The sequence below is a fragment of the Hypanus sabinus genome, chromosome 15, assembly GCF_030144855.1.
Source record: "Hypanus sabinus isolate sHypSab1 chromosome 15, sHypSab1.hap1, whole genome shotgun sequence".
In the NCBI taxonomy this organism is placed as follows: domain Eukaryota; kingdom Metazoa; phylum Chordata; class Chondrichthyes; order Myliobatiformes; family Dasyatidae; genus Hypanus; species Hypanus sabinus.
This window is the reverse complement of record NC_082720.1, coordinates 66983055-67007504: the sequence shown is the minus strand read 5'-3', so window position 1 is coordinate 67007504 and position 24450 is coordinate 66983055. Positions and strand designations below refer to the sequence as shown.

Below are 24450 nucleotides of genomic sequence, written 5' to 3'. Positions count from 1 at the left end.
CAACCAAGCAAAAATGGGCAGCGCTGATATAAATAGAAAGATAGAATGTGTTAACGGGAAGAATAATCTGATATGTGTTGAGAATGGATGGATTATAAGGTGTTGTTCCTCAACCTTGCTATGGGCCTCCCTACCCCAAACAGCAACAGGTATGTCAGAGACCTGATGAAGGGTGAAACGTCCACTCTATTCCTCTCCATAGATGCTGTCTGACATGTTAATTTGCTATAGATTTTTTGTGTGTTACTCTGTATTTCCATTATCTGCAGAATCTGTTATGTTTTGGTCAGGGTGGAGCTGAGATGGGAAATTAAAATTGCATGGAACTGTAAGCTTTGGTTTATCTTTACCAGAAATATGATAACGATTTGTTGTCACCTTCTCAAAGATAATTAAGGATAGGAAGTAATAGTGGCCTTGCCAGTCTACTTCTCATGAAGGAATAATATATGGAAAAAATCAAGATGATTCTAGGAGAACTGTTTTCCACCAACTAGGAAGGCAAAAGTAAGATAGGATTTCCATCAATAACCCCAGCAAAAGTATAGACACTTCAGGTGAACTTTGGAGGAGACGCAATAGTGTTCTTGTGCATACAAAGAAAGCAAACCTTGCTTTTTGACCTCAGGCGCTCTGAACTGCCTTACAGGGAAGGGAGTGCCTTTTGATGCAGAGATTGCTTATTTATTTACTTACTTAGTGGTAAAAACGTTACAACCCCTTTCACCCCACAAGCCACACCGCGCAGCACCCCACCTATTTATTGCCTAATCAGGGGACAATTTACAAAGACCAATTAACCTACCAACTGGTATGTCTTTGGACTGTGCGAGGAAGCTGGAGCACCCACAATGTCATAGGGAGAACATCAAAACTCCTTCCAGACAGCACAGGGACTGAACTCAGAATTCTAGATCTCCCGAGCTGTAATAGTCTCACATCAACTGCTCCACTGGCATGGCAGTGCTTTTTTTCAGGTGTGTTTTAATTTTCACTAACGCTAACCCATCTGTCTTTGGAAAGTGGGAGGAAATTGGAGCACCTGGACAAAATCCACGAGGGCACAATGAGAATGTACAAATTCCTTACAGACAGCAGCAGGAATCGAACCCCAATCGTGATCGCTGGCAGTGTAAAATGATTGTGCTAACCACGACACTACTGTACCACCCCAGTTGAACATCGTGCTCATCAATTTCCAAGCAACATCAACATGAAAATGATTGAGTAATTTATCAATTGATATTGAGTGAAGGAAGATATCAGCTAGGAGACCAGGAATAATTCTGCTGCTTCTTATTGTGACTGTGCCATATATTCTGGGCCTGAGATTAAAATCCCATCTGTAAGGTGGATTGCATTGCCTGCTAAAATATCAAAATTTTACTAAAACCTAAGTCAAAGTGTTTTAAGCTAATTTAGTTTACTCATGAAAATAATGCAGAAGCAGCAGTAAGGAACATATAATGATTTGTGATAGAACTATGGTGCTAAACCAGTTTTACTTCTTTTGGGGCTTTTCTTCCCGTACTGTCTCCTAAAAGAGATTAAGCTGTGCGCACAGGATTGGCATCCATTGATAATACAAACAGAGACATTTTTATGCTGAAGAAGAAAAATTCAACCTTAAAAGAGGTGAGAAGGAACATTCATAATACAGTACTTGCGTAAAGCATGCTTAGTGATTCCAAGACATTTCAATAGGTTTCAATAGGTACATTTAATGTGAGAGAAAAGTATACAATATACATCCTGAAATTCTTTTTCTTCACAGACATCCACAAAAACAGAGGAGTACCCCAAAGAATGAATAGCAGTTAAAACTTTAGAACCCCAAGCCCCCCAGCTCTGCCTTCTTACACACAAGCAGCAGCAAGGCGACGATCTCCCCCACCCCCAACAGCAAAAAAGTATCAGCACCTTCCACCGAGCACTCAAGCGTGTACCAAAACATCGATAAAGACACAGACTTGCAGTATCCCGAAAAACTACTGGTTCACCCAGTAATTTGATATACCACAGACTCTCTCTCTCTCCTTAATAAGGGAAAAAGAGGTGTTCCCATTTCACAGCAAGAGGGGAGACATAACAAATAACTAAAGTTACATTTTAAGGGTACAGATGTAATGCGTTGATAGAATCAAATATATAATGCAAGATGATGCTTAAAATTAGTTTTTGAATATATTTAGCATATTTCATGTTCTGAATAGTATCAATTTTATAGAACAGTCATATTTATTCCATGTCAGACTTAACCTGCTCACATTCAAGTGATATTGGGAACTGTTTGTCCATCTTCAAATGAAAACAAGGTATTAGCCTTGATATAAGTATTAAGCAACCAGCAATTCTGTTAATCCCAGGTTATCTAGCTTGTGTTGTAGTGCTACTGTATGTGGTATTGTGATTTTTTTTCAGATACCATCCATTTCACTGCATGTAAATCTTCCCAACGGGGATTCTCTAAAATCCTCTTACAAAGAACAACATTGGAATTAAAATCTGTAACACTGAAATGCTGAATTAAAGGTTGACATAAGGTTGTGAATTAAAATGAATGTGTACCGTATGTGTTATGCCTCAAGTAGAGGGTAAGAAAGTGTATATGGTGGGGATACCCTTCAATTCAGTGTCTGTTAAACTATCAGAAAGAGGAATGATGAACAAAATTAGCAAAATGTTTTTCAGGCTATGGTGCATTTAGAATTAATGGAAAATGTTTGCTCGTGCTTCAAAAATGCCTCCTGAGGCCCATCCAGTTCCACACAATAGGTCTTTCACTTGGTAAATAACAGTGTTTTGGTTTGGTTTGCGAAACAAAATACTACGTTTACCTGCACGTCCGCATTGAGTTAATGACATAGACAGCAAATTTTCATTAGAACAGTATGGCAAGATGGCAGCGAGCCAGCATGGAGCAATTTCAAAAACAATGCAAAAAAAAGCATATCTAGAAGTATCAGTCTAATAATTTAAGATAGTTTATTAAGTATTTTTAAATATTTCTCACATCAGTGATAATAAACCTGATTCTGATATGCGTCTCTATTGTGGACTGAGATTGGGAAGGGGGCAGGGAGAGGGGAATCATGGCTGGGAAAAGGGGGAAGGGAGGGGAGGAGGGAGCAGAAAGCAGCTTCTGTTATGATCAATAAACCAGTTATTTGGAAGCAAATGACCTTGCCTGGTCTCTTAAGACTGGGTGTGTCTGCACCTGCGCTGGCCTCTGGCACTTCTTCTTGTCCCATAGTCCTCCTGCGGCACTCCGTCCTCCCCATTCCCAATATCCTTTGCTCCTGCCGGGTTTACAAACTCCCTCTCTGCTCCAAGTTGACAAATACCATGCTGTGCAATCTTAGCAGCTGTATATTACATTACTGTATATATTTAAATGTTATTTTAGAGCTACAGTATAATAATAGGCTCTTCCAGCCCAATGAGCCCACACTGCCTATTGGAATATGGGAGGAGACCAGCGCACCCAGAGTAAACCCACACAGTCATTGGGAGAATGTGCAAACACATTACAGACAGTGGTAGAATTTGAACACAAGTCATCAGCTCTCCAGCAGCATTATGCTGACTACTGTGCCATCATGCCTAATGCCTTTCACAACCCATTATGACCCAAAGGGATTTACATCCAAAGCTGTAGCAGTCAAAGTGTAGGCACAGCAGTACAACAGGAAATATGGAAATGAACTTCTTCACAGATTTGTGATAATAACTAGGTAGTCATTTTTAATGATGTTGATACGGAGGCACACTGTATATTGGCCAGTGCCCTGAAATAACATCCTACCTCTTTTTCCAAACAACAGGTCTTTCAACAACCGAACTTTCAACAGTACTGTACTTTCGTAGTCTTGCCTTGGAGATTTGGGTGTGCAATTTTATACTTGAAGTGTTTTGATATTGAACTGAACCTACAGGAAGTTGGATTGACTGGAGGACAGATGCAATTGTTATTAAAGTGTATGTCCTGTGACGAATGTTCTTTTCAAGTGCTGCAGTGTTTTCCTGGATGGTCTGAGCATGGAAAAAGTCTTTCAGTTTTACTTCAAGAGTTTACTATTTAATTGACATGTTATAAATAACTGAATTATGCATATAAACTTTAATAGTCCGATTGACTCCAATCCATTTCACATCCAGGAAGTCCTACATAATGCAACACAATTTTTCAACACAAACCTGATGAATACTTAATTCCCACAAAATGTACTTTACACATTTTAGGGATTTAGTTATGGGAAACTGACCTTCCATCATTATTAATTATACATTTAAGACAAGTTATTTTACCAGATTATCAAAAAAGAAATATCAACATGGTAACTCTATTCTGAATTCAGTTATTCTCTCACTTGAATATTGCATTGTGATGTTCGGCTTTTATTTTGTACATTTAGATAAAGACGGACGTACATCCAGGCAACCTTTTGTTAATGGACTACTTTCTGAGTTTACTTAATCAATATAGCATAACCTTTTGCTAGCTGATTTACACTCAAGGCAGACAGCATAATGGAAGTAATATTTATTCAAGGTCAACTCTCTTTGAATTAATGTAATTTAACAGAGTAGCAGACACCTGTGACCAGCTGAGGGAAAAAAGAGTAGGAAGGAAGAGCATGTATATTAGTTGGAAATAAACCCAAAATTTTGCTCTGCCCTGGTTCATTATTTTCTCATGTGCCGTTACTCAGTAATAATGACTGATCTGGAAATTAACGTTTCCCTGTTCACTTTATCAAATAGAAGAAGAAAACAAAAGATATGTCTTTTTTGAAGTTCATTTGTCTTCTTTCGCACATTGGTAGTTTGTTGGTCTTTGTTTATGTAGAGTTTTTCTTAAATTCTACTTTACTTCGTTATTTTCCTGTAGGTGCCCACAAGAAAATGAATCTCAGATTAGTATATGGAGACAAATACTATATGTACTTTGATGATAAATTTATTTTAACTTTGACTTTTCTCATGAGAGTTATGCTTAATTTTATTTCCTGTCTTTCAGTTTTTCATTCTTCCTATTTTAGCATGAAGTTCCCAGCAAATGTTGCATTTAGTTCCAATCCTTTAATGTCTTTGAATTCATCTCACATGACAGGTAATGCATTTCACAGCTCAATAACCACTTGTTAGCCTTCACCTTGTATTCACTTAGTGGAGTAAAAATTAAACTTACCATATTCTACTGATTCAAAAAAACACTTGACCCAGGTAGTTTATACTAATGATCCTCTGCTGCTTGGATTTGAATACACACTTAGTTGCATCAGTACCTTGCATGACTCATTAATATTGTTGATCCTATGAGATAACATGATTTAATACAGTCAGCAAATAATTTGACCCACCACACTTGGTAAGCAATGTATTTTCTGTATATTCTTCATCCTTGTTTCTTGTTTAGTTTCCAGAGACACTTATTGACAGAGATTGATTACTTTGATTAGATAGCTACCTATTATTATTGCAGTATGTCACTTCTGACCTGATACGTAACAAATAAATTAGCTTTGTATCTAGCCACTTGTATACCAGAATCACTGGATTTTAGTCCTGATATAAGAGTATTTGCCTGTTATGCCACTAGTGTTTAGGGCAGCCCTCTATCTCTGTCTGTCCTAGGTCATCTTCTCTATTGTGCCCCAGGTGTAATTCAGGGTCCTCAGTCGCACACAGACAAAGGATTCTTTATTGCTATTTCCATAACAATTCTTTTTTTGACCAATTAGGGATGGTAGTTCTGAGCTGAACCTCTGAACCTGGAGGACTGGTGCACCACTCTTATTCTGGCCTCTACATTTTGACCTGTTTGGCATGGATGACCCTACCAAAGGCCAAAGCAGGAGGCCCTGACTCCAGGCAGCATAGCACTATGGGTCATTGAGGCATGCAAACGTCCAAACCCTACAACAAGGTTGTGGTCCTCTTGGAAGTTTTGGCATTGTAGATTTATAAAAATATAGCCTTCAATTTTCAGTGCAATTAGAGACAATGAATGGTTAATATTTGGCTGTGAGAAGATCCAAGATTCAAGATTCCAGGTTGTTCAATGACATTTCCAGTACACATGTGTAAAGGAGAATGAAGTAATTGTTGCTTCAGATCCGATACAGAACAAAAAAAAACAATAAGATAAAGAACACAATAGAAAAACACACAATAAGTATAACTACATACGATAGCTTATATACATAGACAGATTGAATGTCCATAAAGTGATGCTAGGCACAGGAGTGTCTGTACTTTACCAGGAAATGATAAAGTAGTGGTGGAAATGATAAAGTAGTGGTGGAAATGATAAAGCATATTTTATTGAAGTAACATTTCAGTAATTTAGCAAAAAGAACTTTCAACACTGAATTAAATGATACTAATGGGAATTCCACCAGAAAATACTAGGGTGAAGCTCCTAACAAAGAACCCAACAAGCAGATACAGTTGAAAGCCTGTAAGCACAGTTGTATTACCAACATAGTGTCCTCCGGGACTCCAAAGAAACTCATTTCTTTGATGTAATCATCGTCAAAGTTCAGAAACTGAATATCCTTTTGCAGGTAGACATTATTCACTTTTCGTAAGCTCCTTACAAAGGCGTACTTGGCTGCCGTGCTGCTGGCTTCCCAGCTGTAGACAGCTTGAAAATGTAGATCGAGGTGAGGGTTATCCTGCAGGAGAGAAAACCAACAAGGATAATTGTTATAGAGGCTTTTAAACATTCATTCTCAGTGTAGGAAACAATAATATCAGACCCATAAATCATTAGTTACTAATCTAATCTCAACATGCAGGTAATAGTTACAAATTTCAATATTGTATTTTAGCACGATCATTGAATTATCAAAATGGTTCCATGCTCATGCTGTAATATGATATAAAACCTATCAAGTTTCCATTTCAGATGACAATTCTTATAATTCTCACTAGTACTTTGAATTTGGTGTCACATCAGAGTAGCAGCCTATCCGCCAACAAGCACATACATGATATGCATACAGAAGGGTGCTTGAAAACAGATAGTAACATCCTAAAGGATCCTACCCATCCTGCTCATGGACTGTTTGTCCCACTCCCATCAGGGAAGAGGCTGCGTAGCATCCATGCCAGAACCACCAGACTTAAAACCAGTTATTTTCCTCAAGTAGTAAAGTTCATCAACACCCCTATCTACTAGCCCAACTAACCCAACCCTCCACACCTCCCCCTGCCTCCCCCACCACCACTACTTTATCATTTCCTGCCAGAGCCATTGTATGTACAGACAACCTTGTGTCTAGCATTTTTATGGTCATACAATCAATCTATGAATATAAACTATTTTATGTATTTATGTATTGTGTTTTTTTTCTATTGTGTTCATGATCATATAGTGTTTTTTAGATGATGCATTAGATTCGGAGTAAAAGTTATTTTGTTCGCCTTTACATTCGTGTACTGAAAATGGCATGAAACTAGGGGATCCCAGCACTTTTCTGCCACGGACCCCTACCATTAACTAAGGGGTCTGTGGACCCCAGCTTGAGAACCTCTGCACTGAACAATCTTGAATATAGTGGATGGAATTTAACTCTGACATATTTGAAGTACTGCATTTTGGGAATTTAAATGAGGACAAGGAGACCCAACAAGATATGTGGTCTTGATTCTTCACCTGATCTTTCTTTCTGAAAAGGGCAAAATATTTGAAAAATAGAAACACGTTCAACATAGTGCGTTTGTAACTGCACCTTGCACAGTGTGGGACCTGCAACAGGTCAATTATAAGTAAAAGAGTTCCTGACTGATTAAATCTGATTAAGTTTGCTTAATGTGCAATGGAGCCAATTTCACTTGACACAGTGGGATGTGGGGCCTATTTCCATACTGTACAATTCTATGACTCTAGTTATGTTTAAATTCACAGTGGCATTAAAGCTCTGCCATCAGATATCGGAACAATTCATGAGATGGCACAGTAGTGTAGCAGTCAGCACAATGGTTTACACTGCCAGCTGTAGGTTTGAATTTGCACTGTTTGCACCTCTTCCCCATGATCACATGGGTACTCTTGCTTCTTCCCACCATCCAAAGATGTATGTGTTAGGGTTAGTAAGTAACCAGCATGTTTTGTTGCCGCAGAAAGCGTGACAACTCTTGTGGGCTGCCCAGCACAATCTTCGCTGATTTGTTTTGATTCAAACAATGCACTTCACTGTACATTTCGATGTACATGACAAATAATGCTAATCTTAAAAATCCTAAGAATCTTATTTTTTATTTATTTTTATATAGTTCTTATTGTCACTTATGGTAACATTTTATGTATTAGACTGTAATACTGCTACAAAGCAACAAATTTCACAACATATGCCAATGATAATAAACCTGATTCTGATTCTGTATCACTATTTGAACAGAACAAAATGAGAGAGGTTCCTTGCATAAGCACAAGAGATTCTACAGATGCTGGAAATCCAGAGAAACACACACAAAATGCTGGCAGAACTCAAATGGGCAAGACAAAATGTAGCTGACAAGACAAAATGTGTTTCGCCTAATAGATACTGTAGGACTTGATGAGTCCCTCCAGCATTATGTGTGACGTCCTTTGTGTGTAAGTTTAAAAAATGCAAATGTTTTTATATTGAGATATAACATGGCCTTTTTGGCCCTTCAAGCCATGCCACCCAACAACCCCCAGCCTAATCATAGAACAACTTACAATGAACACTCCAACTGGTCCATCTTTGGACTGTGGGAAGAAACCACAGCAAACAAAGAAAGCCCATTTGGTCATGGGGTAGAACGTACAAACTCCTTACTGAGAGTGGTGGGAATGGTGTATTGCCTGCCTCACCCACATACCATGCACAGATTACAAAATGGGTTAGCATTTCTCCAATATAAGCAGGAACAGCAAAAAAAAGTGGTGCTTCATATTACTTCACTTTAAACTGATACACAATGCTCTTCTGCCCCTTCATTCGCTGGGTTGGAGAATGGAAGATATCGGTAAAAGTTGAACATGGCTTGAGGATAGTGTTAATAGAGTGAGACTGGAAGTTAGATAGTTTGGAACTTTTTTTTTCCCTGGAGCTCAGGAGTTTGAGGGGTGGCTTTAGAGTGGCATAAAAAATTATGAAGGGGCATAAATAAAGAGGATAGTCACAGTCTTTTTCCCAAGGGAGTTTAAGACTAAGGGATATTGATTTAAGGTGAGATGGGAAAGATTTTAAGGGAACCTCAGAGACAAGATTTTCACACAGAAGTTAGTAGACGTCCAAATAAGCTGACAGAGGAAATGGTAGAGGTACATACAGTTAAACACTTAAGAGACAGTTACATGGACACAAAAGGGTTTGAGGGATAGGGCCAAAATTCAAACATATTTTAAGCTCATCAGACAACTTGAACTGCATGGACAAATTAGGGTGCAAGACAACGACTGTGCTTAATGATTCAAAAGCAAAGAACCATCTTTGTTGGAAGTTAAAGAGAGAAAATTCTGGAAAAGACACTCAGAAGCTCACATAATATCTAAGGGGAAAGAAACAGAGTTACTAACTCTGATGGATGACTTTTTCATCAAGTTAAATCAAGATGAACTGAGCTTAGTTTCATGTGAACGGGCACAAGAACTTATAGATCAGTACAATGAAAAACTTATTACAACAACATATATTGAAACTGTAATAACTTTATTTATAGAGCACTTTTCATAAAGATAATGTAGTTCAAAGTACTTAACAATGAGATAAAAGTACTTTGTAAAAGTCTTTGGCACATATATATCACGAGGGTGCCTATGACTTTGGCATAATACAGTTGTAATTTTACATATTGCACTGTACAGCTGCAAAAAAAAAAATCATTACATATATGAGTGATGATAAACCTGATTCTGATATGGATAACTATTGTGGACTGAGAGTGGGAAGGGGGCAAGGTGAGGGGAATCATAGTTGGGAAAGGGGGAAGGGAGAGGGGAGGGAACAGGAAACACCAGAGAGACACTCTGCAATGATCAATAAACCAACTGCTTGGAATCAAATGACTTTGCCTGGTGTCTCTGGGCTCAGTTCATCTGCACCCTAAGCCAACCCCCAGCCCCTAGCACTCCTTCTCTGCCACCTGGCCCAAAACACACTTACGGTGCTCCACTTTTACCATTCCCACCTTTGTTTGCTCTGGCCAGATTTACAAACATGCTCTGCTTCACATTGACAAATACAGTACTGTGCAAAACTCTAGCTATACATATCAGCCTAAGGCTTGTGCACTGTACTGTACAAACGTGAACTTAAAATAAAAAAATAAAAAATAAACATGAAAATAAAATCCAAAAAGATGTTGGTTAAAAAGCAAGATTAAATAAATAGGATTTGAGCTTGCATGTAACAGTGTCAACTGAGTCTGCCTCCTTTATAGTTTTAGGTATTAAATTCCAGTTTAAGACTGCAGTTCAAAAAAGCTTATCTGTCAATTATCTTTTGAGGGAGATTGTTAAACTTTAAGAGACTGGCAGAAGAAGACCTGAGAGCTTGAGTAGGATTATAATACCAAAGGGATCTGTGATGTACTCTGGTCCCAGATCATTAAGAGCTTAAACAACAGGTAAGAGAATCTTAAAATCAATTCTAAAAGATACAGGAAGCCAATGCAAAGTAGTTGTTACAGGAATGATATGCTCTCTCATTCAGATTTTGGTTATAAGTCTAGCAGCAGCATTCTGAATGAGTTGGTCTGTCAATAAACTGCTTAAGTTCTTCCGTATTCACTTTGAGAAGAAATTTAATGCAATGAGTCCTGTGTCAGGTTTTCCTGATGTTGCCAACTCTTCTCTGCTTCAATCTGAGATTCCCTCCTGCTTTAAGAAAACTACTATCATCCCAATACCTAAGAAAAACAAGGTAAAATGCTTTAATGATGACTAACTAGAGGCTCTGACATCCCCCGTCATGAAATGCTTCAAGAGGGTAAACGTGGCACTCATGAACTCCAGACTTTCAGACAACCTCGATCCATTGCAATTTTCTTACTGCCAGGACAGGTCAGGAGCAGACACCATATACCTGGACCTACATTCATCTCTGTAACATCAGGGCATTAAAGACACTTATGTTAGACTATTATGTTATGCAGCTCCACTTCCAATCTTATCACTTCAAGCAAACTCATTTCCAAATTCAGACTGTTCAATCAGGATCAGCATCAAATTTTAGTCAAATTCACTTGCCCAGCACTCAAATTGAGTTCCCTCAATGTCACAAAAAAAAGGAGCTGGTTGTGGACTATAGGAGGAATGGAGACAGGCTAACCCCTATAGACATTGATGGATCTGGGGTTGAGAGGGTAAACAACTTTAAGTTCCTTAGCATAAACATCACTGAGGATCTCACATGGTCTGTACATACCGATAGTGTGGTGAAAAAGGCACAACAGTGCCTCTTTCACCTCAGATGGTTGAAGAACTTTAGTGTGGGCCCAAAATCCTAAGAACTTTCTATAGGGCACAACTGAGAGCATCCTGACTGGCTGCATCACTGCCTGGAATGGATACAGTACTTTCCTCAATCGCAGGATTCTGCAGGGTGGTGCGGACAGCCCAATGTATTTGTAGATGTGAACTTCCCACTATTCAGGACATTTACAAAGACATATTTGTAAAAAGGGCCTGAAGGATCATTGGAGATCTGAATCATGCCAATCACAAACTGTTCCAGCTGCTACCGTCTGGAAAACGGTACCACAGCATAAAAGCCAGTACCAACGGGCCCCGGGACAGCTTCTTCTGTCAAACTGATTAATTCATGCTGATACAATTGTATTTCAATGTTATGTTGACCATCCTGTTGTACATCCTATTTATTATAAATTACTATAATTGCACATTTGAATGGAGACGTAACATGAAAATATTTACTTCTGATGTATGTAAAGAATGTACGTAATAAAGTCAATTCAATTCAAGTACAGTAGATTAGCATTTAACATAACATAGTGTCTCGGGTTCTATTCCCACAACTGTATGAATTTTGTAGGTTCTCCTCGCAACTGCGTGGGTTTCCTCTGGGATGTCTGGTTGCCTCCTACGTTCCAATGATGTATGGGTTAGTAGGTTAATTGGTCACATGGGTGTAATCGGGTGGTGCCAACTCGTTGAGCCAGAAGAGCCTGTTACTGTGCTGTATCTCTAAATGAAAATTAAATTAAAAGCATTGAACAACTTGTAAGAACTTTCAGGCCTTTACATTTAATCAGGCTTTGACGACACTGATGTCTCAAGCATGAAGGACTAAAGAAAGAGATTGTTTGGGTTCTCCGTGAGGAACGCATGTGGAAATTCCAACTGCACAAGGAAACCGCAGTGTGAGCTCTGGAGTTGGAGGCAGGAGGTCGAATGATGAAATCATTAGAAAGACATTTGTCTCAGGTCGGTAACCTCATCAGCTTTTGCTCATCTGATGTGGACTGTGTAGCCTCCAGCAGAAGAAAAACAACTTGAGGAAACATTACTTTGCAATCAGCTAAACCAGAGACTTCCTGCTGCTTCCTCTCTCTGGCTGAGCAGATATCATGTTAACCCCTTATTCCAGGAGATTCATGATGCTGAGGATGCTGGAAACTGAAGCAATATATATATAACAAAAATCAACCTGCTGGAGGGACTTAATGTGTTAAGCAATATCTCTGATGGAAAAGGAAATATTGACATCTGGTCATGACCCTGTTTCTGGACTAAGAGTCTGGAGGGAAGATAGCAAGTATAAAAGTGTGAGATTGAGGCAGATAGGTCATAGGTGGAGCCAACAGAGATACTCATCATACCCAACCTGTTACACTTGTGGGGGTATATTTTTATGAGATTATGTTAAGGTGTAAGCATTATAGAAGTTTAAATAAATTCTGTCAGTCCAGACTTTGGCCCTCCTCTATGTACAATATAGACTGCTCCTGATGTAAATGATCCGTACAATACATCCAGGACATATTCAAGGAGGAATGTCTTGAAAAGGCCACATCCATCGTTATGGACCCCCATCACCCAGAACATGCCCTCTTCTCGTTGCTACCATCAGGGATGAGATACAGGAGCCTAACGACACATATCAGTGAATTTGGAACAGCTTCTTCCCCTCTGCCATCAGATTTCTGAGTGGACATTAAATCCATGAACACTACCTCACTACTTTATTTTCCCTTTTTGCAATACTTGTCTAATTTAACTTAAAATATATATATCAATATAATATATATATTCTTCTTAATTTAATTTACAGTTTTTATTGTTATATGTACTGCTGCCACATAACAACAAATTTCATGACATAGGCTAACGATAATAAACCTGATTCTGATACCTGAAAACTGTCCATAGTTGATTTTTCTGTTGTTCTGTATATTTCTATCATGTTGAATATTGCCCATAGTTACCCATATCATGAGCATGAAGCCATAAGACATAGGAGTAGAATTAGGCCATTCCGACGATCAACTTTTCTCTGCCATTCCATCATCATCCCTCTCACCACCATTCTCCTGCCTTTTCCCCATAAATTTTGATGCCTTATTAATCAAGAACCCATCATCCTCCACTTTAAATATACCAAGCAACTTGGTCTCCATTGCTATCTATAGCAATAAAAATATAAATTTACAAATCATAAATTAAACGTATATTATATAAAGTCATTCGAAGGAGCACAATTAAAACAGAAGAAAGTCCATTGAAGTGCAAATGTGGTCAAATTGGTCATTATGCATAGTGAATTAGGGTTGTGCAGATTGATTCAAGAACCGAATGGCTAAAGTTCTTGAACCTAGTGCTGTGGGACTTTAGACTTCTGCATCTCCTACCTGCTGTTAACTATGGCTTGAATAGTGAGGACCTTTGCTGATGAATGCTGTTTGCTTCATGCAGTGCCAATACCTTCTACTTGTTGAAGGTTCTGCTTGTTGCAGGGGGCACGGCCTGACTGGCAGGGATCATTGATGATGGATGATCCCTTCTTGAGGCAGTATCTCCTGTAGGTACAACTGGTGGATGGAAGGGAAGTGTCTTTGATGTATTGGGATGAGTCAACCATTCTTTGCAGCTTCTTAAGTTCCTGTGCCTTTCAAGTTTCCACACCAGACCATGAACCACCAAGGCAGGATATTTTCAACAGTACCTTTAGAGTGTTCAGTAACAAACCAGACCTGTTTAACTTTATAAGAAAGTCAACTTTGTCTTGCTTTTCTTGTGATTGCACTATGTGCTGGGCCCAGGACAGGTCATGCAATATGTCAATACCCAGGAATTTAAAGCTAATATTTCAGGAAGATTTTGCGATCAGAGAAAGATAAGGAAGAAAATATTTGAAGATTATTTAACAAAATAGAAGCAGGAGGCAGTGATCTAACAGACACAGTAAGATGGGCAGAATGGCTATATTCCAGACATACAGATAAATGTTCATTCATCTTTGTGGATTTGGACAGGTTTTATCATCTTGCTGTCTTAAAGGTGTTTCTTCAAACTGAAATATGGATCATTAATTTATTTTCCAAATGCTGAGAACTCGAAGTAGGATTAGGCCTTTGGCCTACTTAGTACCACATGTACTAACCCCATAATTGATTCACTTACTATCTAACTAATATTTTATAATTCGGACAATGAATGTAATGTAGATCACATCTTAGCGTGCACATGGGCCACTTTGGGGCTCATGGAAGACTTACTAAATTGCATTTTATTAGCAAATCAAAATAAATTGTTTTCAGAATGCAGGAAGAAAAATTCCAAATCAGATTAAATCCTACTTACTGAAAGATATTTCCTGATAAAGAGCCTTGATTAAACTGGCCTTTCTAAAGCATTGTTCTCCAGATGACTCAACCACAGATTGAACCATTGGATATGGCATTGTGCAAAAAGGACAGGAAAGTTACAATATTAATCTACAATGTGTGTTTGGTTTCTAAGTGGCCTCTTTACATCTGGGAATGGAGTGGAAATAAAACCAATGGTATTTCCAATCTTGATGATCAGTCCTACACTCTGCTGCACAGAGTGTTGTATTGAATATTAATATAGTGGCCTTCTCCGGTCAAGCATCCAAATGAGGTTCAAGATTCACACTCAAAATGTTGGAGCTACTCAGCAGCATCTAAGGAGAGGAATTCTCCTAGCTTCTTCTCCCTTCCTTTCCAGTCCTGCTGGAAGGTTTCAGCCCGAAAGATTGATTGAGCATTTCCTCTTCATAGATGCTGCCTGACCTGCTGAGTTCCACTACCATTTTACTCTGTGCGTTACTCTGGATCTCCAGCATTTTCAAAATCTCCTGTCTTCAAGATTCTCACTTAAACCCTGCTTTGTGTGACAATGTAAAATTGAATATAGCAAGTCAGCTATGCAGGTAAATATTAGCTTGATTTGTCACATATACACTTAAACATACAGTGAAATGCATTGCTTTGTGTCTACAACCAGCACGGTCCAAGGACTACGCTGAGGGTGGTCAGCTGGTTCCACTACTCTTCGAACGCCTATGCAGCAGCCCACAACCCACTAACTTATATGTCCTTGGATTGTGGGAGAAAACCCACTTGATCACAGGAGGATCATACAGACTCTGTACAGACAGCAGGAATCGAACTCAGATCAGTGATTACCGGCACTGTTAAGTGATTGTGTCAGCCACTGTGTTTCTGTGCCTCCTATGGTAAAGAAGGGAAAAGTTTAAAAATAGTTCATCATTTTCTATTTTCATTTTTCACAATGTTGAGAAATACTGTAGGTTAGAAAGAAATTTATCAGGATGGTTTTAGGCCATAAGACCAAAAGATTTAGGAGCAGAATTAGGCCACTTGACTCATCGAGTCTGCTCCACCATTTCAGCATGACTGATCCAAATTTCCTCCCAGCCATAACCTCCTGCCTTTTCCCTGCAACCCTTCCTGCCCTGAACAATTAAGAATCTATCAACCTTTGCTTTGAATATACATAAAGACTTGACCTCCATGGCTGCCTGTGGCAGTAAATTCCACAGATTCGTTCTAAAACGATGCCCCTTATTTTGAGGCTGTGTCCTCTGGTCATAGACTCTTCCACCATAGGGAACATCTGCTTCATATTCACTTTATCAAAGCCTTTCACCATTTGAAAAGGTTTCTATGAGATCCATAACTCTTCTGAATTCTAGTGAATACAAGCCCAGAGCCATGAAACAGTATTCATTTGACAAGCTAGTTAATCCTGGAATTATTTTCATAAACCTCCTTTGAACACTCTCCAGTTTCAGCAGATCCTTTCTAAGATAAGAGAGCGAAAACAACTCATAATACTCCAAGTGAAAGCTCACCAGTACTTTATAAAGATTCAGCATTCCACCCTTGCTTTATATTCTAGTCCTCTTGAAATGAATGCCATCATTGCATTTGTCTTCCTCATCATAGACTCAAATGACAAATTAACCTTTATGGAATTCTTCACAAGGACTCCCAAGTCTCTTTGCGCCTCAGTAATTTATATTTTCTCTCTACTTAGAAAAAATTCAGCCCTTCCATTTCTGCTACCAAAGTGCATGACCATACCCTGGCACTGTATTCCACCTGCCACTTCTATGCCTATTCTTCAAATCTGTCTCCAAATACTTCCTCAAAACTACCTTCCTCTCCACCTGTCTTGATATTGTCTGCAAATTTTGCAACAAGACCATCAATTAAGTCATTCAAATCATTGACATAGAACATAAAAAGAATCAGTCCCAAAAAAGACACATATGGAACAACACTTGTCACCGGCAGCCAGCTAGAAAGACTCCCTTTTATTCCTACTCTTTGTCTCCTGCCAATCAATCACTGCTTTATCCATGTGCGAATCTTTCATGTAATAGAATGGGCCTGTTGCTTGTTAAGCAGCCTACTGTATTGCACTCTGTCAAAAGCCTTCTGAAACTCCCAGTACTTAACTTCAACTGATTCTCCTTAGTCTATCCTGCTTGTGATTTCTTCAAAGAATTACAAAAGAATTGTTCTTAAGAAAACCATGTTGACTATGGACTGTTTTATCATGTGCCTTCAAGTACCCTGAGACCTCATCCTTAATAATCAACTTCAACATGTTCCCAACCACTGAGATCAGACTAACAAGCCTGTAGTTTCCTTTCTTCTGCCTCTCTCCCTTCTTGAATAGTGCAGTGACATTTGTAATTTTCCAGTCTTCTGGAACCTTCCCAGAAATGAGTGATTCTTGAAAGATCATTACTGATGTCAATAGGATCCCTTCAGCCACCTCTTTCGGAACTCAGGGGTGTACATCATTTGGTCCAGGTGACTTATCTACATTCAGACCTCTCAGTTTCCCAACAGCCTTCTCTCTAGTTAGGGTAATTTCACACATTTCATGATCCCTGACATCTGGAACTTCAACCTATACTAGACACCAAATTGTTTTGGATATGTTGCTTCCTTAGAATTTTTTTGTTTATGATGGACCACTTGAAACTGAACACAAATATAATTTCAACTACTTATATCACATAGGAATTGGAATAAAAGGAAATTTTTTATTGAATATAATGTGTTTAATGACACAATGGTGCTGATCCTTTGCAAATGCTTTACTAAGCTAAAAATGTTTTGTTGGTGATTTTCATATGTAATCAGTGTCTGATGCTTCTTGCTTGCATCTGACAATAATTAGCCAGCATTGATGGATTCCTCTTGCCCTGATACCGTTTCTCCATGACTGCAATATGCTAGTGAAACTTTTCACCATACTTGTCTCTGACTACACCAAGATTTGCAGGGAAGAAGTCCAAATGGGCATGTAGAAAATTAATCTTTAGAGACATGTTGCACTTCGTTGCTTTGCATTCTTGAAGCAAGTTGTCAACCAGGTGCATGTAGTTTGGTGCTCTGTAGTTGCCAAGAAAGTTTTCAACATCATCCTCGAATGACCTCTATGCAATTTACTCTGATCCCATTTGAGATTCTTCAAGTTGCCCATCATTGATGACCTGTTTGATTTGTGGCCCAACGAAGAAGCCCTTCCTTAAACATTTCATCAGTTATTCTGACTTGAGTTATGAATTCAAATAACAAATATTGGGAATTATTTTTTAAAATGCTACATAATAGGGAAATTACATGGTGATTTTCAGTGACAGCAGTCCAAAATCCATAAGATACGCCCAGAAGTATTCAGGAAGCAACATCTTTGTTGTCCAGTGTTATGAGGGACATAGACAGAGTAGAGAGTGGTGTCTTTTTCTAGGTTACATCACTAGAGGTCATACATTTGATGTGAGAAGTTCAATGAGCCCTAAGTGACCCCTCTGAACACTAAGATGTGATCTACATTACCGTTGAATTGATTGGTGAAATTATAAAATATTAGTGAGATGGTCCAAAGGAGAGTATGAGTTTTTTTACACTCAGAGTGTTGAGTGCCTGGAATGTCCCTCTAGGAATGGTAGTCGAGACAAATATGAAGAGAAACAGACAGAATGCTGGAGGAACTCAGCAGGGCAGGCAGCATCTATGGAAAAGAGTATAGTCGACATTTCTTTTTCTTGAGGATTGACAAATATGAAGAGATGTTTTAGAGGCTCTTAGACTGATGCATAAGTGTGCAGAAAAAGGAGAATTTATAGACTTATTGTCTATATTTTAAGTTCAATAAGAGATTTTCTTCTGTACAACACTTCAAAAGTAGCAGATTTGAATGAATTTTGGGATATCTTGGGTTTGTGAAAGAAAATATTTTAAAAATCTTTGTTCTCAGAATAAGAGAACAGGTGATCCAGACAAATAACTTTTCTTGAACTTGGTTGTGATGCTTTGTTTAAGCCTTCCATGCAGGTTTTAACTGAACTGGTAACAGTATAAAATTCTGTGATAAAATTCTGCTAGCCAAGCTCTAAGTCTTTCTCATTTGGTCAAATAAAAAAAGTATTGACTGGAATTTGAGACTGAAAGATTTTTTTACCAACTAATGTCTGTTTGGAATTGTTTTCCACCATCTATAACATAATTGCATCTTGGATAGTTGATGTTCCCTTATTCAAATGTACATTGACAAACATTAATATTAAAAACAGAAGCTATATTCAATCAGCGTCACTGCACTAGAGCAGACATTAAGACCGTGGTTAAGTTTTATTATAACTGCAAATCAATTTTATAATACCCTTTCAAAACAGATTAAAGCATTGGCTGAAATCCATTCAAAGTGATGGTTGCTATAATTCGGTGCCATCTCTCTTCTGGTAGTGTCATTATACGCACAATCAGGCCAGCTGTGGCATGCATTTTTATGCAGTGATATGTGGAACATTTCCTCAAAATTAATTTGTATGAATCAGAATCAGATACATGCTTAGTATTACTGAGCAATATTAACAGGTTTAATATTAATACATAAATATTCATAAACACAGCACGCTGCAAATGACTTAGGCACATATACAAGGGGTGATCGATAAGTTTGTGGCCTAATGTAAAGGGAGATGAGTAATACAGCTCTTGTTACATGCACATGCAGTTCAACTCTTTGAGCGATTACGCAGAAAGTTTAAAGTTAATAACTCATCTCCCTCTACCTTAGGCCACAAATTTATCAATCATCCCGATGAGTTATTAATTTCAAACTTTCTGCATAATCACTCAAAGCGTTGAACTGCATCTGCATGTGTAATGAGAGCTGTATTACTCATCTCCCTCTACATTAGGCCAAGAACTTATCAATCAACCCATCTGTGGACACTTGCTGGAGGTCCAAGATCTGTATGCTCCACGACTGCTGGACTAAGTGTGTAAATGTAGGAGCAGACTATGTTGAAAAATAAATGTGCTAGGCTTTCTGAAATTGATTCCTTCTACCTTAGGCCAAAAACTTATCAATCGCCCTGCGTATATAGCTTGGATGCCTAAGACTTTTGCACAGTACTGTACTCGTCAGTGTGGAGCAGAGAGTGAGATTGTAAATCTGGCGGGAGCACAGGATGTTGGGAATGGTGATAGAGGAACACCACCGGAGGGTTGTGGAACAGGTGGCAGAGAAGTATTGCCAGGGCGGGAGGTGGCACGGGTGCTTCCCATTCCCTTCCCTTTTTCCCAACCATATTCCGGCTCTCCCTGCCCACTTACCACTCCCAGTCTACAATACAGACCCATATCAGAATCAGGTTTATTATTATTATCAGGTACAGTGCAATGCATAAAATAGAACACTACTGGGCAAAAGTCTTAGACACCCTAGCTATGTATATATTTGCTTAAGACTTTTGCACAGTAGTGTATATTAAATTAACTTAAATAAGCAGTGCAAAAAGAGAGCAAAATATAGTGAGTTAGTGCACATAGATTAATTGTCTATTTAGAAATATGATAGCAGAGGGGAAGAAGCTGTTCCTGAATTACTGAGTGTGTGCCTTCAGCTTCCTGTACCTCCTCTCTGATCGCTCTGATGGTAACAATAAGAAAGGGCAAAATTATTAACCTAGTCTCAGAAGACGTGTACAATTTGATAAAATTCTTTTACAATCTTTTACAATACATACATATATATAAGTATAAATTAAATGAGTAGTGGAAATAGAGAGAAAAACAAGTAGTGAGGTAGTGTTCATGGGTTCAATGTCTATTCAGAAATTGGATGGCAGAGGGGAAGAAGCTGTTCCTGAATCACTGAGTGATTCAGTCTCCTGTACCTCCTCCCTGAGAAGAGAGCATGCCGTGTGTGATTGGGGTCCTTAAGGATGGATGCTGCCTTTTTGAGGCATCGCTCCTGAAAATGTCCTGGATGCTGGAGGGGCTATTGCCCACGATGGAGCTGACTGAGTTCACAACTTTTTGCAGCTTATTTCAATCTTGTTGCAGAACCCCCCCACCCACCCCCCATACGGTGACGCAGCCAGTTAGATTGCTCTCTACAACGCATCTATAGAAATTTGTGAGTGACATACCAAATCTCCTCAAACTCCTAATGAGATATAACTGCTGTCGTGCCTTCTTTCTCATTGGATCGATATGTTAGGACCAGGATAGATCCTCAGAGATGTTGACACCCAGGAACTTGAAAATGCTCACTCTTTCCACTTCTGATCCTTCACTGAGGACTGGTGTGTGTTCTCTCATCTTACCCCTTTTGAAATCCACCATCAGTTCCTGGTCTTCCTGACGTTGAATACAAGATGTTGCTCTGACACCACCCAACTAGCTGATATATCTTGCTCCAGTATGCCTTCTATTGAATTCTATTCATGCTGTTAATATTAGCTTAGCTTCTCTTTTCACAGAAACTGCCTCACCTGCTGGGAGTTTCCAGAAAATTCTATTTCTGTGTTTTGATTTGCAATCTCAATATGATGGCAAGATGTAATAAAATGTAGTTAGCAATACTGTATGTGTATATATATATATATATGTATATATATATATATATATATATATATACACACACAAATAATTTACAGTTTTCATTATTATGTTTTGCAATGAACTGCTGCTGCATAACAACAAATTTCACGACATATGCCAATGATATTAAATCTGATTCTGATATTTCAATTTGAAGACCATTTATCAGACCAAAAGGATGTACAACCTGAAAAGTTAACTCTGTTTCTCCTTTCACAGAAGCTACTTGACATGGTGAATGTTTCTAGAATGCTCTGTCTTTGATTTAAGAATACTGCAAAGTGTTGAAATAGACTAGTGTCCACACACACAAACTGTACCAAAACTAAAACTGAAAGCCTCAGGCATATCACCATAAGACCATAATTCTATTAGTTCCATCAGTCTCAAGGTAATCATAGAAAAGGATAGGGCTGGTGCTTAAAAACAGAACTCAATACATTACAGCACAATACAATGTTGTTCCAACTTTTTAACCTGCTCTAAGATCAATCCTACTATTTCATTCTACATAGCCCTCTATTTTTCTATCATCCATTTACCATATCTGAGAGTCACTTAAGTGTTCCTAATGTATCTGCTTCTACTACTATCCTTGACAGGGCATACAACACACCCATCACATTCCACATAAAAAACAAACCTCTGGCATTTACAGTCACTTTAAAGTTATGCCCCTCATAATAGCCATTTCCACTCTGGGTCTCTACTTGATATCTGCCTCTTATGATCTTTTACACTTCCATCATGTCACCTCTCGTCCTCCATCACTCTAAACAAACCAACTCTACCTCACTCACTGAGTCCTAACGAAGGGTCTCGGCCCAAAACATCAACTGTACTTTGTTCTATAGATGCTGCCTGGCCTGCTACATTCCTGCAGCATTTTGTGTGTGTTGCTTGAATTTCCAGCATCTGCAGATTTTCTTGTGTCTACCTCTCTCAAACTTTTTTCATAAGACATGGCTTCTAACCCAGGCAACATCCTGCTTAATCTCCTCTGTATCTTCTCTAAAGCTTCCACATCCTTCCTAAAATGAGGTGACTAAAATTGAACATAATATTCCGAGCTGGCTAGCCAGGGTTTTATGGAGCTGCAATATTATCTTGTGGCTATTGAACTCAGTGCCCTGATGGCCAACACATTATACACTTTCTTAACAACCCTATCAATTTGTGTGGCAATTTTGATGGATCAATGGACGTTGATCTCTCTGTTTCTCCACACTATTAAGAATCCTGTATTCTGCTTTCAAACTTAAGCTTCCAAAGTGAATCTCTTCATACTTTTCTGGGCTGAACTCCACCTGCTGCTTTTCAGCTCAGCTCTGCGTAGAATCACAGAGTCAGAGAAAACTTTTAATAGCACAGAGACAGGCTATTCAGCCCATCTAGTCTTTACCAAACCATTTAAGTTCCCTAGTCCCATTGACCAGCACCTGGACCATAGCCCTCCATACCCCACCCTTTCATGCACCTATTCAAACTTCTCTTAAAGGTTGATATCAAAATTGCATTCACCACCTGTGCTAGCAGCTCATTCCACACTTTCACCACCTCTGAGTGAAGGCGTTTTCCCCTTAAACATTTCACATTGCACCATTAACCCATGACCTCTAATTATAGACCTATCCAAGTTCAGTGGAAAAAGCCTGCTTGCATTTACCCTATCTGTACCCTTCTTAGTTTTGTATGCTTCTATTAAATCTCCCCCCAGTCTTCCACGTTCTGGAGAATAGAGTTCTAACCTATTCAATCTGTCCTTAAAGTGCTGGTCCTCCAGTACTCACAATGCTGTTGTAAATTTTCTCTGTTCTCTTTCAGTCTTATTTACATCTTTCCTGTAGGTAGATGAATAAAACAGCACACAATACTCCAAATGTCTTATAAAACTTCAACTTTAAGTTGCATCTTTAAGTGAAAGTCCTAAATTGAAGAAAGACTAATTTTCATGGCATCAGACAGGAACTCTCAAAATTGATTTGGAGAGACTATTTGCAGGTAAAGTGAAAAGAACAAAATAAGCTCCATACGGTGCACAACAGAGTCATATAACAGAGAAACTGTTTCTTCGGCTCACTGGGTCTATGCTCACAATCAAACAAACTTCAACAAAAGTCCTATTTGTTACTTCCCCATGTTCCCATCAATCCCAACCCTCCGCATTCTGCCAGTTGCTGTACAGCAGGAAACTCACAATGGCTAATTGACTTACCAAACCATACGTCCGTGTGCTATAATAGGAAACAGTCACAAGGAGAGCATGCAGACTCGATGCACACAAGGCAAGAAGTCAGGACCTGGGACACCAGAGCTGTAAGTTATCGGCTCTACTTCCTACTGCCCCTACTTCTGATGGTCTTCTGTAATGTGATCTAAGTTATGAAGCTTGGCTCCAGAAGTTGTTTTCATGGAATGGTCTACCATAAATAGTTTATGTCTTATTGTACAAATTTAGCAGCACAAGAAGAAGTTGTTAAATTTAAAAGATCCCTATTTATGCCCTAAAGCAGTGGTTCCTTTACACCATGGACCAATACCATTAAGAAAGGAGTCTGTGGACCCCAAGTTGGAAACCCTTGTACTAAACCCTCCCTCTTCATTCTTAATCTAACCACAATAACACAACCTTCAGTTTGAATCATTGTTTGAATTTATTGTTTCCATCATTCTCTTAAATTCATCCATGCCAATCACTTTAATCTCTCCTTGTGGTAGCATTCTAACCAACATCAAAGTAAAGAGGCTTTGTATTGAATTCCCCACTGGATTCAATCATGATTAATTTATACTTACAGCCTTGATTCTCACCTTGGCCACAAATGGACAAATTTCCTCTCAAATCTACACAACCTATTAATGATTTTAAAGATTGCCAAGAGATTACCGCAGAGCCTTCCTTTTTCTCACACATGTGGGATAGTTGAGAAAGAGGGAGAGAGAGAGAGAGACAGGATGGGAAAAAGGGAGCAGGAAAGAGTGCTGGAGAGGAAGAGCAGGAGTGAGAGGGAGAGGGAGAAGTATGGGGGTGGGAAAGAGTGAGGGAGAGGG

At 38.8% G+C, this 24450-nt stretch overlaps 1 protein-coding gene across 1 annotated transcript in view; it reads right to left on the bottom strand.

Moving 5' to 3' along the window:
- Positions 1-6410: 6410 nt before the first annotated feature.
- The window catches only part of exoc1l (exocyst complex component 1 like), a 30607-nt gene continuing 12567 nt past the window's right edge, over positions 6411-24450 (bottom strand). The window contains exon 3 of the mRNA XM_059989945.1: positions 6411-6680. Coding sequence (XP_059845928.1) covers positions 6411-6680 — 270 coding nt within the window. The remainder of the gene's footprint in view (positions 6681-24450) is intronic.